The sequence below is a fragment of the Pelmatolapia mariae genome, linkage group LG4, assembly GCF_036321145.2.
Source record: "Pelmatolapia mariae isolate MD_Pm_ZW linkage group LG4, Pm_UMD_F_2, whole genome shotgun sequence".
Classification (NCBI taxonomy): Eukaryota; Metazoa; Chordata; class Actinopteri; order Cichliformes; family Cichlidae; genus Pelmatolapia; species Pelmatolapia mariae.
The window spans coordinates 34394055-34407942 of NC_086230.1; the positions used below are offsets into that span (position 1 = coordinate 34394055).

Here is a 13888-nt window from a genome sequence, read left to right on the forward strand (position 1 = left end):
GTTTTAATCCAAAAGAGTTTGATTCTTGAGTTCGGGTTTCGGGAGCTGCACTGTAACCTCCAGCTGGGAGCAGATAGAGTCGGGTACAGATTCAGGTTTTCTTTAAAACATTTAATTTGTAGTTCTTTAAAAAACATTTGTTGTTCTCACACTCAGGTTTTTACAGCCCAGAGACGACAGCAAACACAGCAACTGCACATAAATACATGAAAAACACTGGATGGATGAGAACATTCTCAGGAGGTGTCAGTAACATCAAAGTAAAGCTCAAACATGTCGCCCCTCATGACGCGAGGCGTGTGAAAGAAAGAGTTAACCAATGAAATAAAACCTAACGTATTTAAGACAAATATTTAAAAACATGAATGAACAACCTCTGACTGATTGAGTCACTGGAGAGAAACTGATCTGACGCCTCCTCGCGCTGTTGGATTTGTCGCTGCTACAAAAGCGAATAACAGGATCCTAATTTAGTGTTCCCACCTTCATGACTTATAAATACTCTGTGGTGACTGTTGCAGGACGCTCGGGGAAACCTGCACAGCGACCAGCCGCCACACAGCCAAACACTGACTGAGGACTTCCTGTTCTGGTTCCAGCCTGTAGGGGGAGCAGGTTTGAAAATGGACGGCAGTCTACCAACTAAGGAGGAAACAAAATCTGACTGCCCGGTTATTACTTTAATTTATTTAGTTGTGGCAACGACTAAATAAGGTGACTGCAGAGATCGGCTGGTGTGAGGCCGTCTGCGGTCGCTCTGACGGTCTGCCGTGATGATCGGACTCATCTGCCGTAGGGACGCTCGGCTGGTTGTGTTCTGGTTTTATTGCTCTACAAAGTTGCCGAGTGTGTAATTTTGCAGTTTTTGTTTCAGAGCAGTGACGTTTGGGCTGGATACGCCACACAAACAGAAATCCTCACTGTAAACAGATTACATGTCATTTCCGGTCTTTTCGTCGGCGTGTTGATGCACCAGAGTAGCGCCGCTCCAGGTTCCCGAGTGTAACTGCAGCATAAAGGTCCAAAAACACTCCAGCAGATATTTACACAAAACCAAAGAAGCAAAACTTGACTTCCTGTTCGGACCGAGGACGCCGCTGGAACAGGATGGATTCCTCCAGAGCACAGCTGGCATTTACCTGGTTTCCAGGTATCTGATGGCCAAAGTGGAAGTCAGTTTCAAATGTGCAGTTTTACGCCTCCGTCTTTAAAGTCTGATCACACTGACACTGCTGAGCCTGCAGGAAGTGGGGAGGAAGGTGTTTCAGGTCTTCATCTCAGTTTCTTTTCTCAGTCGTTCAGCTTTAAAAACAAAAAAACCCAAAAAAAAACTCTGTGGTCGGACGTCGTTGTGGAGGAAGGTGAACGCTCGCTGTGGTCGGGCCGTCAGTGGTTGACTAGTCCCATCTGAAAAGAAGAAGACAGACTGAGCCGACGTCTCCAACGAGAAGCTGAATGTTGGCGAGTCGCTTCAACTTACAGGTTGGTTGACGTAGTTGGACTCCTCGTACTCGTCTTCGCTGCTCTGAGCGGATGAACCTGGAGTGGACCCTGAAGAAAAGACAAACAGCCGACCTTTTATAACCACGTGTGTTTTAAAAAAACCCAAAACATTCAGTGATTTATTCTGTCACAGAGGAGGATTATCGAGGAAGCTAATTGGCTGATGACTTGTCAATCAAAAGAAGACAACTTTACTTTGATATGTCGCACGACGGGGGAAGGTACCGGAAAGGTGGAGCATAGCATCAGGTGCACAGTGCAATATACCTATTGGTGCCACGTTCTGATAGTCGAGTTTGTCGTCGTCGTCTTCTTCTTCTGAGCAGAGAACAGAGGAGGCGATGCAGCGTGATTAAAAATGAATTCTGACTTCTGTGTTTGAACAGCTGCTTGTTTTGGCGTGAGGACGTTCAGACATTTTTAAACTTGTCATACTTTCCTGTTTTGTTTTCGTTTTAAATAAAAAGAAACCTTTGATCTGAAACGCGTTGAAGCTGAGATTCAACGTGGAAAAGAACAACTATGTTGCCTTACCATCGAGGTTCACGTAATTATGATCTGTGAAAGAGCACAAACAGCTGATTAGTCCACATTGTGTGTGACTCCCCAACATCCGTGTTTTATGATGAAAGATCCAAACTGTACCTGAACTGGGCGTCGAGGCTCGGCTCTCGATGTCCGCGGGCACTCCTTTGCTCTCCTCCAGATTGTCGGGTAACACCTCTCTGGGGAAACCACAGAAGAAGAGGAAGATCAGTTTAGAGCGTCATCACTGAGGTACAAACACCGGCTGGAAGCTGCACGTGGAAACCTACATGTAATTATCAGCTGGATCCTCAACGTCCTTCTCAGGTTCTGTGGAAAAACAAAAGTCAGCTAAACATCACGTTCCCGCACACTGACATCACAGGGTCAAAGGTCAGAGTTTTCTTCCTGAGTTCATCCCAACAAGCCCAAGAGTTAAATCTAACAAATCCCAGATTCTAATCCGAGTCTGCAGTCCAATCCCGGTCCAGACCAACTCGCCCAGTCCAAAGAGCTTAACCAGTCCACTACAACCATAACCAGGTTAAAGAGGTCCAATATTAAATCCCAGGTCCAGTTTAACTAATCTCAAAGTTAAATAAATCCTAAGATCTCGGAGTTAAACCTATTAAATCCAGTCTAACAGTTTCCACAAGTCTCACTGATAACTCGCTTTTGGAGGCCGAGAAGCTTCAGGTCTTGGAAGTCAACACCAACAGGACAAAGTCATGAAAGTCAGTCACTAGTTTTTGTTTTTCACACAGAAATGTCACAATATTGAGATTAAAAGTAGATCTTCATCTCCCAGCTGCTTCCTTTAGAGGTTACCGCAGCGGATCATCTACCTCCACCTCCTCCAACCAACTCTGCACCAACCAGTCTAAACTTATCAGATCAGATGTCAATTCTGAACTGCGGCAGCCTGAGAGGTGAAACATCTTCACGAAACTCCTCTTTCCGAACTCTGAGCTGTCCCTCTGAACAAGCAACAAGCCGGTGTACTCCTGGCATAAAGTCTAATCATGTGGCTCATCAAAAATGAGACTTTTTTAATCCAAAACGGCTCAGATGGGACTGATCCTCTGGACCGCAGCTCTGTCTGTGCATCTGATAATCTGAGCTTCATCTGAATGATGCTGGGCTCACTGTGCAAATGCAAACGGGTCTGATTGCAAAGAGAGGAGGGTGTACCCGTACCTGGATTCTCATAACTCGGATTGCTCTCTGTAGGTGAGAAATGGAGCAACAGGTTTGGGTAAGAAGGTAAAACAGAAAAATACAACTTAAATAATGCTTTGTCCTTTCCAGGCTCACCAGTTTCTGTTGGGGTGTAAGGTCTGTGCTCAGGTTTGGTTGAACTGTGAAACACAAGAAAGAGAACGGTATTTAAGGAAAAAGTGCAGATCTGCCTTCATGAAGATCTGTGCACATCACACAACCATTTCTAAAGCTCTGCACGCTCCCAGGAGAGCGTCTCCTGCTCGCCAACCCTCATCACCTGAACCAGGTGTGCTCATAACACAGAGGGACTTACAAAGGAGGCCGCAGGTGGGGGTCAGGTGGAGGGGTTGTAATGATGATGGGGTTCGGGGGTAGGGTCGGCTGGGCTGAAACACAGATCAGTGTTAGCTTCATCATCTTCAGAGTTAAAGACGACATCATCATCAGCATAGAGAGGTTTCTGAGCTCCGTGACATAAAGCACTCGTATCCTTTTTTAAGAGCAGTCGTCCATCCTCGGGGAGGGGACAACTTTAGTGACTGTTTCTCCTAAAAGCTCAAAGTCACAGTTTCAGTTTTTATTATTTAGTTTACCTCCGTAAAACCAAACCAGCAGATTACATCAGCTAGTTACATTTGTTTTCCCTCTCCTCACTGACCTGCATTGGCTTCCCATAAATACGGCATTGATTTTAAAATACTATTGCTTACCTTTAAAATGATAAATAACATTGCTCCTAGCTATCTTACTGAACTTCTCAGCTTGTACACTCCTAGGAGAGCACTGAGATCAACGGGCCAATTGCTCTTAGTGCAACCTAGGTCACGGCTGAAGACCAGAGGTGATCGTGCTTTTGCCATAGCTGCACCCAAACTCTGGAATAATCTTCCTACTGCTATTCGTGCATCTGAATCAGTTCTATCTTTTAAATCATGATTGAAAACCCATTTATTCAATCTAGCCTTCCCTAGTTAGTTCCTGCATCCTGCAAATGTTCCCTTACGTAGTTTTAATCATTTTATTTTATTGCTGAATAATCTCTTAGTCGAGTTGTGTTTGTATTTTACACTGCGCTGTGGCTAATTAGTGCTCTCCACCTGTTGGTGTATTTACACCCTGTTATTGTTCCTATCTCTAATTTATTGTATTACTGTGAAGCACTTTGGTGTACCGCTGGTTTTTAAATGTGTTATACAAATAAAGTTGTATTGTATTGTATTAGTTATTTCATTTGAAATAATTTCTTTCTCTCACACACACACACACACACACACACACACACACACACACACACACACACACACACACACACACACACACACACACACACACAGTTATAGTGTTGATGTTAAATGTGACCACAGTTTGAAGGTACACACACAGGAAACCATGCACGTCAGACCAAAGCTCAGGCTGATTTCAAAGCTTACCAACGCTGATGCTGCCGCTTGCAAGGCTTCTGGAAGTTGGCATGGAGAGAGGAGCTTAAAGAGACGAGCAATAATGAGAAGTGTGAGTCACGCAAAGCTGCACAGAGTAAAAACACAGAGGTGGAAATGTGCAGTAAAGGTGATGAGTGGCCGACATCATTTAGTATAACAGAGCAGAATCAACCACGTGTTCGTGGACCGTTGGTTTGGTTTGAGCTGATGGTTGGACTGTTTCAAACTTACCTGGATGGATGACTCTGAATTCAGGTGATCTGAAAAAAAACATCATCGTTTTTAAGCTTTGACTCATCGATGAAAAGTTTCTCTGTGATGCAGATGAAAACACTTACGTGTACTCTTCTGAAGCTGTTTGTTGGATGGACCCTGATGGGCGACAAAAGAAAGAGATTATAATGTGTCAGTAGCTCAAAGCAGAAATCTCAGAAGACGCTGTGCTGGACACGATGGGTGTGAAAGATCTGGTCTGAGTCAGAGATAAAAGGCGTTTCTGAAAACCACAGGGTGGTTTGTGCTCGAGTCAGGTCAGCCTGTGGTTAACAGCGGTTAGCCGCAGGTTGATACAGTGTCAACTGCAACTTTCACCCACGCAGTGGACCTTTGTTCCTGCAGTCCAAACAGATGACGGCCAGGAGGACGATGGAGACGAAGACGGCGGCCGACACAAGGAGAAGGAACCAGGAGAAGTCCATGGTTTATCTGAGAGGGAAAGGAGAAGATCGCAGGTCAGAACTTAACCTCCGTCACTGCAGATAAGGACGACTGAGGTCGAGTAACTTCAGTTATTTAAAGCAGAGTTTGATCAAACCTGGAACAAACAATCCTGAACTTTATCAGGTGTGTTTGAGCCTAAAGTGATGTTCAGATTCTGAAGTTTACTTTCACTTTGTTATCAGTCATCAATCTGCACAGCAGGAAACCAAACAGCTTATTGTTGAACCTCCTCTGAGGTCTTCCTCCTGCCTGCAGCTCCATCGTCATCATCCCCCCTCCCTCCTCTGCACATGCTCAGACTGTCTCAGCCTCTCTGACTCTGAGCCGTCCCCCTCACTCCCAGTGAACATCTGCTATCGATCTAATCAGTCAACAAATAAAAGGATATCCTGTTCACAGAAGCATTCACATCATCTGGTGCGTTGAGCAGTCCAGGCCGTGCCAGACTGAGTTAATTAGACATAATTAGCAAAGGCTGGATCGGATGAAAGCAATCTGATTGGTCAAGGCTCGTGGTGACAACGATCGGCTGGGAATTGGTTTTTGCTTTAGTCAATAAAAACTTTAATCTTCATCATGATATATATAAATACATATAAATACACACACAGAGTCATGAGCTGTTCATGAGCTATATAGCATGGCGGCAGCAGCGTCATGGCGTGGGGGCGTTTGTCAGGCTGATGGTTTAGTTAGTGCAGTGGGAAAAATATAAATCCACTCTGAGTGAAAAACCTTTTCAGATCATGTTTTCACTGCTGTTTGTTACTCAAAAGGCTACAAGCTGAATCTCAGGAAACTGGGTGAAGACGAAGCAGCACGTTTTGATCCGGACTTTCTTTAAACCTGAAAGAAAGAAAATTCCCTCGGGTGAAGGATTCGCTGGCCGAGTGCTTTTATTCTGTTTGGATTAAGAGTAACTCGTAAACCTGCGTCAGGTCAGTGCTGACCCACCTGGGGTTATGGTTAGGGTTTGGACTAATCCACTCATTTCAACAGACGAGTGGTTTTTTTCTTCAGTTTTTACAGAAGGAGGACAAAATATTGGAGACTTTGTTTTAAAGGTAGCGTCTTCTAGTTTGAACCTGTTAATCTGAAGCGGGCGTCCGGTGACCCGTGGCCTGCAGAGCGCATGAGCTCTTGTTCTCTGCCGATGATTGTGTTTCACCATTTAATGCTAAAAAAGGAAGCAGGAAGTGTCCCACAAATGTGCACACACACATTCTGGTTAGAATAAAAAACAGAGAGTCTCAGCCGTGAAAAACCTGCTCCTCACAACAACAAGTCTTTAAACGTGAGCATGGAGGATTGTTACCGCGAGCCGTCTCTTCTCTGGAAGTTTGGTGTTTTTCATTCTGTGGTTTTTCTCGGCTTTTCAACACAACAACTGGAAACTTCCACCAATGAAGCTGCACAAACAAGTCAAATTTCCACTGGCTTCAAACACAAAACAAAAGCTTCAGTTTAATTCAGATTTTGAAGTTAAATGTTCAGAAGTCGTGTGATCAAAGCCGTCCTCCTCGGGTTCATAACGCCGACCCGAACTGCGCTGGATGAGACATAAAAACCAGAAACCTTTGTGGTCTGGCTGACAAACGGTTTCATGCTACATTTCTACATCACTGGAGGAAAAGTGCATGTGTGCAGAGCTGAGGGCTGCTGCACCCGCTCAACTCTGACTGTTACCTGCAGTAAGGTCAGAAAGAAGAAAGGAAAACCTGCAGAAGACATGAATCTGAGAAGTGATACCGATGCTTATGATGGGCCATATACATGTTACATCACATCACAAACACCAAATTCCTGCTGGAGCAACACCCTGGACCCAAACATCCACCCACAGACGTGAAGAAGCATCTTCATCCAGCACAAATACAGACGGTGCGTCGGTGAGCCCGGACTCTGTGGGATCAGACGACCAAACTAAAGTCACATTTTGACATACTCAGGTCTCCATGTGTAGTTCATGTAAATGATGTACCGTCATCATTTACATGAAGTACAGACGGCCACAGGAATCTGGCTAACATTAGCTAACATTAGCTAACATTAGCGGGCGGCCTCTGTCGCGCCACAACAAGTCACTGAAACTGAACAGAGAGCAGTTTACGTTACTGAAGTTTGGTTTGGTAGAGTTTGATTTTCTAAGGTGTCTGCAGGTCATTGACAGCAGGTCTCTTTTGCACCAGCACATAATACAAAATACAGATTTTCACAAACTTGTCAGGAACGACCAGGAAAGCTCATCTCACACTATAATCGGACTCATTTTGTCACAACAAGTAAGTTTGAGTTTGACAAACGCTCGTGTGCTCGTCTTCATCACACGAGGCCGTGAACACGAGGAAGCCGAGTTGTTCAAATGAAACCGGCTGTCCTATTTTCTTAAATAACTGGTGGTTTTTACCTTCCTGAGTTATCACAAAGAACAGTGTGATGCTAATCTGCTCTCAGGGGTGCGTCACACAGGAAGGAAAACCATCCACCACGTGGTGCGACTGACTGGTACTGCTCGCTTTCTTTCCCCTGCAAACCCAAAAGTCTCCAGTAAACAAGGCCAGCCGGCTCCGAACGCTGGAAACACACTTCAGAGGAAACACGATGATGGAAACCCGACTCAGACGAACATCTCCGGCCTCGGCTTCACAGCTTTTACTGCATCTCACAAACATCAGCTCCGCACTGCAGTAAGGAAGGCCGCCATCTTGCAAATGTAGAGCCCGCCACAAAAACCCCCGAAAGGTTTTATTAAACTCTGTCAGCAAACAGAAGCTCGTCTAATAAGGTCACAGCTGTGGAAGGGAAACGAACTGACTGATAATAATCGGTTTTATCTGAGCTGCACATGTTTCTGAGCTAAAAATCAAATATCAGCAGTGAAAATCATGCACCACACCTCAAAGCTCAACATCAAACTCAGCTCATGAACGATTACATCCTTTCATATTATTACATTATCTTCCTAACGATGCTTTAAATCAGTTTCTTCAACTGCCAATAATCCATGAAATTGATCAAATATGTTTTGAAATCTTCAAAAGCAGGTTAGAAATCCGTCCAAAGGTGGATCTAAACCTAATCCCTGAAACCGCATCAGATCAAACCAAAGATAAAATTAGGTCAGTGAATTAGGCTGAAACCAGTGTAAAACCAAGCCCAAAGCCACATCTGAAAGTCTAAAGTCACACAGACAGACAAAAGAGACCTCCCGAATTCACAAAAGCTCTGCTGCATCTTTCAAGATTCTGCCAAAACAAATTTGTTTGAAGTTTATTTTTATTCAAGTCCAAAATAACTTCAGTCAGAAACCAGTCAGTGTAAAGACCAGTCTGAAACTGGGTCTCAAACCACCTTTAATACTGAGTCTAAACCCAGTAGACACTGAGATGGTCCGAAGACACGAAACTAGGTCAGCTCAAAATCAGTCAAAAAACCCCCGTCCAAGACGTTTGGAAATCAAACAAAAAATGGCTGAAAACTAGTCCTCAACCATCTATAACCAGTTATAAACAGTTATTCAATTCAGTTCAGTTTTATTTATATAGCGTCAAATCACAACAAGAGTCACCTCAAGGCGCTTTATACTGTAAGGTAGACCCTATAATAATATATATCATCTATAACCAGTTATACCCAGTCTATAACTAGTCCTCAACAGTCTGTAACCAGTTCTAACCAATCTGTAACCAGTCTATAACCCATTTTAACCAGTGTATAATGATTATAAGTATCTGTAACGGTTTATAAGCAGTCTAAGTCTTTAGCACTAACTCATGAATCCTAATGATTCTTGAGTTTCTGAGACCTTCACGTGATCAGCAGGATTTTTTAACCTCGTCACGTTTCTGTTTGTTCACGATTATCAAACTGTGAGCAATAAAATACACAAAAATGTCGAGTGCAGCAAAAATGAAAATGAGAATTAGCACTCATATTTTCAAAGTGATATAGATATTTTTAATTTGTCAGAAAGTCCAAAAGCTCCAGACTAAAGCCAGACCAGGCCCGAGTCCAGACCACAGCTCTGATCTGTGGACTGAAGACGCTGAGTCTGACTGAGTCAGGGGGATCCTGCGTTTCTCAACAGAAAGTAGAAAAACTAAAGTCAAGTAGAAACACTGTGCTGCAGGTTTTCTTGGCATCATCAGGGTGACGACTGAACTTCAGGAAGTCACATGTTCCAGTCTTCAGATAAAGTCCTGATAATCAGCTCCGTCAAACTGTCAGCGCACTTCAATGTGCAGCTCAAACAGGATGCAAACAGGCTCTGAGCTGCAGCTGGAGGCTTACACACCAGCCTGCTGCTCAGTTTAACTCCATCACTCTAACGTGTTGCTTATTTTACTCTCATTCACAGCGCTCCAGCACCGCGTCATGAAGGCGCATCATAAATAAGCGTTGCTCACTCAGAACTCAAAGAGTCTTCACAGCTACAGTTCTAAAATTATGAGATTAAAACATGAGATTTGTTTTTATTGTTTGCTGTGAGTGAAGACAGCCATAAACACAAAGAAAACCTGCCTCCATGCGCACAACCACAGGGGAACTATTTTTTTTGCTGTGTTCTACATTATGTGACAACTGAAAATATGGTAGGAGGCGTTTTGGGGTTTCACCACGTAAAGAAGGCTGTTTCTCTGAAGTGAAGCTGCAGATCTGCTCATGCATGAAGAACCTGCCGGCACCAGCGGCCTGTTCGGCCTGAACTCACAGCAAACCAGGTCACCTGACATCTGGCCCTGCAATGAGACGCCAAACACAGCCGAGCGAGGCTGTAAATGTGGCCCCGAGAAGACTCGCTGCTCCCCGACCGCGACGCACAAAAATCTGAAAATTCAGCTTTTTCTTCTATTGTTTCACATTTCAGAGATCCTGGAGTCAGCGCTGATACGCGCAGCGCTCTGTTTCCTGTGCAGGTAGCGGGTTATTTTAACCAGTCAGGCTCACCTGAGCCCACGCCGCCCATCAGCTAACCTGACTGGACCTCGGGCTAGCTTATATATGGACCCTTCTTATCCTCATCTTCTTTTTTTTAATTCTCAGATAAATATCTGAATTTCATGTAAAGGAGCACGAGTGAACTTCACCGCTGGTAACCAAGCAAAAGGTCAAAGGTCCTGATGATGGAGGAACTTTTGTGATTTCTCTTCTTTGAGCTGCACAAAATCCTGCTTTTCTAACAGCAGAGCTCTGATTGGGTCTCACACACAGATGATGGAAATGACCTCTTGGTTCTCTGGGCTGTAAAACCTTCACCTTCAGCACGGGTGAACCATATAAGGCCACAACGAGCCCGCCGCTGAGTCCGGCCAGCCTCAGTGTTCAGATCAGCAGAGCGCACTCTGAAATCATCATCAGATGTCGTTAGCAGCATTTCTTTGTAACGACGCAGCTTTTGGTGAAATTTTAAAAGTTTAGACTTGTCGCTGTTTTAAAACCAGACTGTTAATGAAATGTGCGAGCCTTTTATTCAGATGTGTGGCGTACAGCAGGATCCCGCCCCGCCCGATACAACCTGAAACTCTGTAAAAGAAAAGGAAGAATCTGAAGCGTCAGGTCACCGGTGTTCGTTCGGCATCCAGACGCTTCTTATCGAATTCGTGTCTGTTTGGAACGCCGACAGAAACAACCCGAAATGTTAAAACGTCTAAAGACTCATTAAAATGTTTCTGAAAGTTTCGCTTTTCTGTGGCAAACAAAGACCGACCTCTCACAGCGGAGCTGGACTCGGGTTGAACAGGTCACCATCTACCTGATGGATGGTACTATCCAACCAAAAGGCAGAATCCCGGCTGGGGAGGAACTTCAGGAGTGATTCCTGAGATTAGAGCCACGCTCCGCTGAGCGAGTGCAATGAAACGAGCACGTCTATAAGAGCGCAGGCCTGTCTCCTGCCCCGGGCCTCGCTGACTAACAAAGACAGTTAATGGAGCCACAAAGTGACGGGAAACTCACCTACACCTGAGAACACGCGGCGGCGGCGGAGGGAGCGACGGTGGGATGCTGGGCAGAGGATCGGAGACGTTTTGGGGCCTGCAGCTGCTCTCTGCTCCTCATGAGGCGACTACTGTAAGCAAACATCCGTCATGTCTGAGGACTTTTCTCCGTCTCTTTCACGCCCGTCTCTCCTCTTTGATGAGCTGATCCGGTGTCTGAGTTCCTCCGTCACTCCTCCGTCATCGCCGTACCCAATCACCTCCTGAGGGCCGATCTTCAGGTGTCCTCCTCTGAGAAGAAGACGGACCTCGGGTCTTTGCGAGGGGAGACTTTAGCGTCAGGCAGAGAGGAGCGATGGGGAGCGGCTGAGCTCCGAGCAGAGATCAGAAGTATGAAAGTTGTGCAGAGTCTAGTGAGTCAGCTCTGCTGCGGTGAGCGGCGTGCGTGGGCCGGACTAACTGCCCTCTCTCTCCGCGCTCCTCAGCTGCTGGTGGAAAGTGGAAACCGGAGGCCTGCAGCTCAGAGAGAGCAGAACAAAGTCTTTCACGCAAACACCTCCAACCAATCAGGAGGTGCGACTGCGACACCTCGGCGCATCTCCGGGTGTTAAAAGCTGCAGCGCTGCGTGAACGCTGCTGCAACCGTCTCAACATCCTCCCACCTACAAACAGGAAACCACAGCCTCTCCTCCTCACTCCCCTCACGCAGCCTCTGCTCTCCTTCTGCTCAGCGCTCGCAGAGCACAGAGGGGAGAACGAGAAACCCCGGCATCACTCGGCGAGGGCGCCGGGGGCTTTTTCATTTCTCTGTGTGGGTCCAGTGTGTGACAGCGAGGCTGGGAGCGATCCCGCCTCCATCAGAGCCACCAACCAGCTCAGAACACACCAGTAACACAACCACACCCGACCTTTGACCCTGCTTCACATTCTTACTGTCAAGGTGGCCCATCAGACACACACACACACACACACACACACACACACACACACATAAACATAAACACACACACACATAGGCATAACAGAACTGAAACAGCAGCATGTCGGGAAACTAAACGACATTTCTGGGAAAAACACGTCGACTGAGCTGCAAACTCGACAGATTAAAGTTTCAGAAAACGTGACGAAACTCGTTTATTCAAGTGTTTCATCAAAATCATCGAAACTGAAACGAGCAGCAAGAAGACGACTGTAGACGCAGGCCGAGCGACACAAAAACGAAAAGCCGGCGTTCGATTTAACGAGCTGCGGGAAACTTTCGTCCACGTCGACCCCGATGCGATCGTGTCACTGAAACCACCGCTCGCCATCGTCCTGAGGTTCAGTTTGAACTTCAGCACTGAGCTAGCATGTGTAGCATGTTAGCATGCGGGCACACAGGTGTACCTAATAAAGTGGGCATGACTGTACTTACTGTTGCAGTCGGGGGGGTGCAGAGGTCACTTTATTTTAAATATTTGGTTCTGGTTATTGATCCTCCCCTCACCCCCCAGCCGGTATTTGCCAAAAAGTGATTGCTTGTATTTAAACTGCTATAAGTAACTTGTTGGGCTATAATATGTGAAACATATGTCAAATGCTTCCCTCATGGATGACATAAAGTCATCTTGAGCCACAAACAACATTCGTGTAACAAGGTAGAAGCCGCAATCAGTTTTTGGCAGTGACTTTTATATAACCTTTATTTATGCAGTTAAAAAAATCTCATTAACATTAAAAAATGTCTTTTTTAAGAGTAAGCTGGCCAAGAGGACAGCAGACATGGCAGCAAACATTACAATAGTTCAGTAAAAATATTTTAAGTGGGTATAAAGGACCGGATTGGTTATATTGTAAGTACAATAACACAGACTTGTAAAGATACTTGAAAAACAGATAATTTTTAAATTCTATATATAACCCATTTGTAAACGCTGTTCACCGAAGTGTATTTACGAACATACGTAAAGATATTACACATAAAAAATACACAGAAACATGGGAAATCAGTTTTTGGCACAACACCAGTCACAGATGGCCCCGCCCCTCCCTGAGCCTGGAGGTTCCTTCCTGTTAAAAGGGAGTTTTTCCTTCCCACTGTCGCCAAAGTGCTTGCTCATTTCTGTTGTCTTTGTATTATTGTAGGGTCTTACAGTATAAAGCTCTTTTATTAAATGACAGAACAGTTCTTGTTTTTACTACAGCAGCACTTCCTGTTCTATCCCTGTTCTTCTGCAGGGCCTTAAACACAGACGAGGAGGTGTTTGAGTCACGCAGCTGGAAGCTTTCAGCAGAAACATCAGATACTGAGATGTGTGGCTGGGCTCTGGGTTTCTGTGTGGACTGTGATCGAAGAGTTTTTGGGGGATTTGTCGTGTTTGTCACAGCTGATTGGACCTCTGCCTCATCTGTCCACAGACGGAAATCAGCCTCCAGCTCTCGTTTCTTTCCGTCCCTGCACAACAAAGACTTCTAAAGCTTCACAAGCTGGCTGCGTTTCAGACACATCGGTGGATCTACAGAACTAGCAGAGAACTGCCTGCAGCCTGGGCAGCACACGCT

General features: G+C 45.4%; 1 protein-coding gene across 4 annotated transcripts; it reads right to left on the bottom strand.

The window, feature by feature from the left end:
- Positions 1-96: 96 nt before the first annotated feature.
- Positions 97-11814, bottom strand: LOC134626593 (uncharacterized). 4 transcript variants are annotated; one of them, XM_063472549.1, is made up of 14 exons: positions 11367-11814; positions 5287-5396; positions 5030-5063; positions 4923-4951; positions 4680-4733; positions 3563-3635; positions 3343-3386; positions 3226-3252; positions 2319-2358; positions 2149-2228; positions 2038-2061; positions 1699-1821; positions 1481-1551; positions 97-1407 (listed from the first exon to the last, which is right to left on the bottom strand). In XM_063472549.1, the coding sequence occupies exons 2-14, from the start codon at positions 5387-5389 to the stop codon at positions 1387-1389; spliced, it is 723 nt and encodes a 240-aa protein (XP_063328619.1). In that variant the 5' UTR covers positions 5390-5396; positions 11367-11814; the 3' UTR covers positions 97-1386. The 4 variants fall into 4 exon arrangements, with proteins under 4 accessions (XP_063328619.1, XP_063328616.1, XP_063328617.1 ...); XM_063472546.1 differs by having other exon boundaries at positions 3226-3386; positions 5296-5396; XM_063472547.1 differs by having other exon boundaries at positions 1771-1821; positions 3226-3386.
- Positions 11815-13888: the final 2074 nt, after the last annotated feature.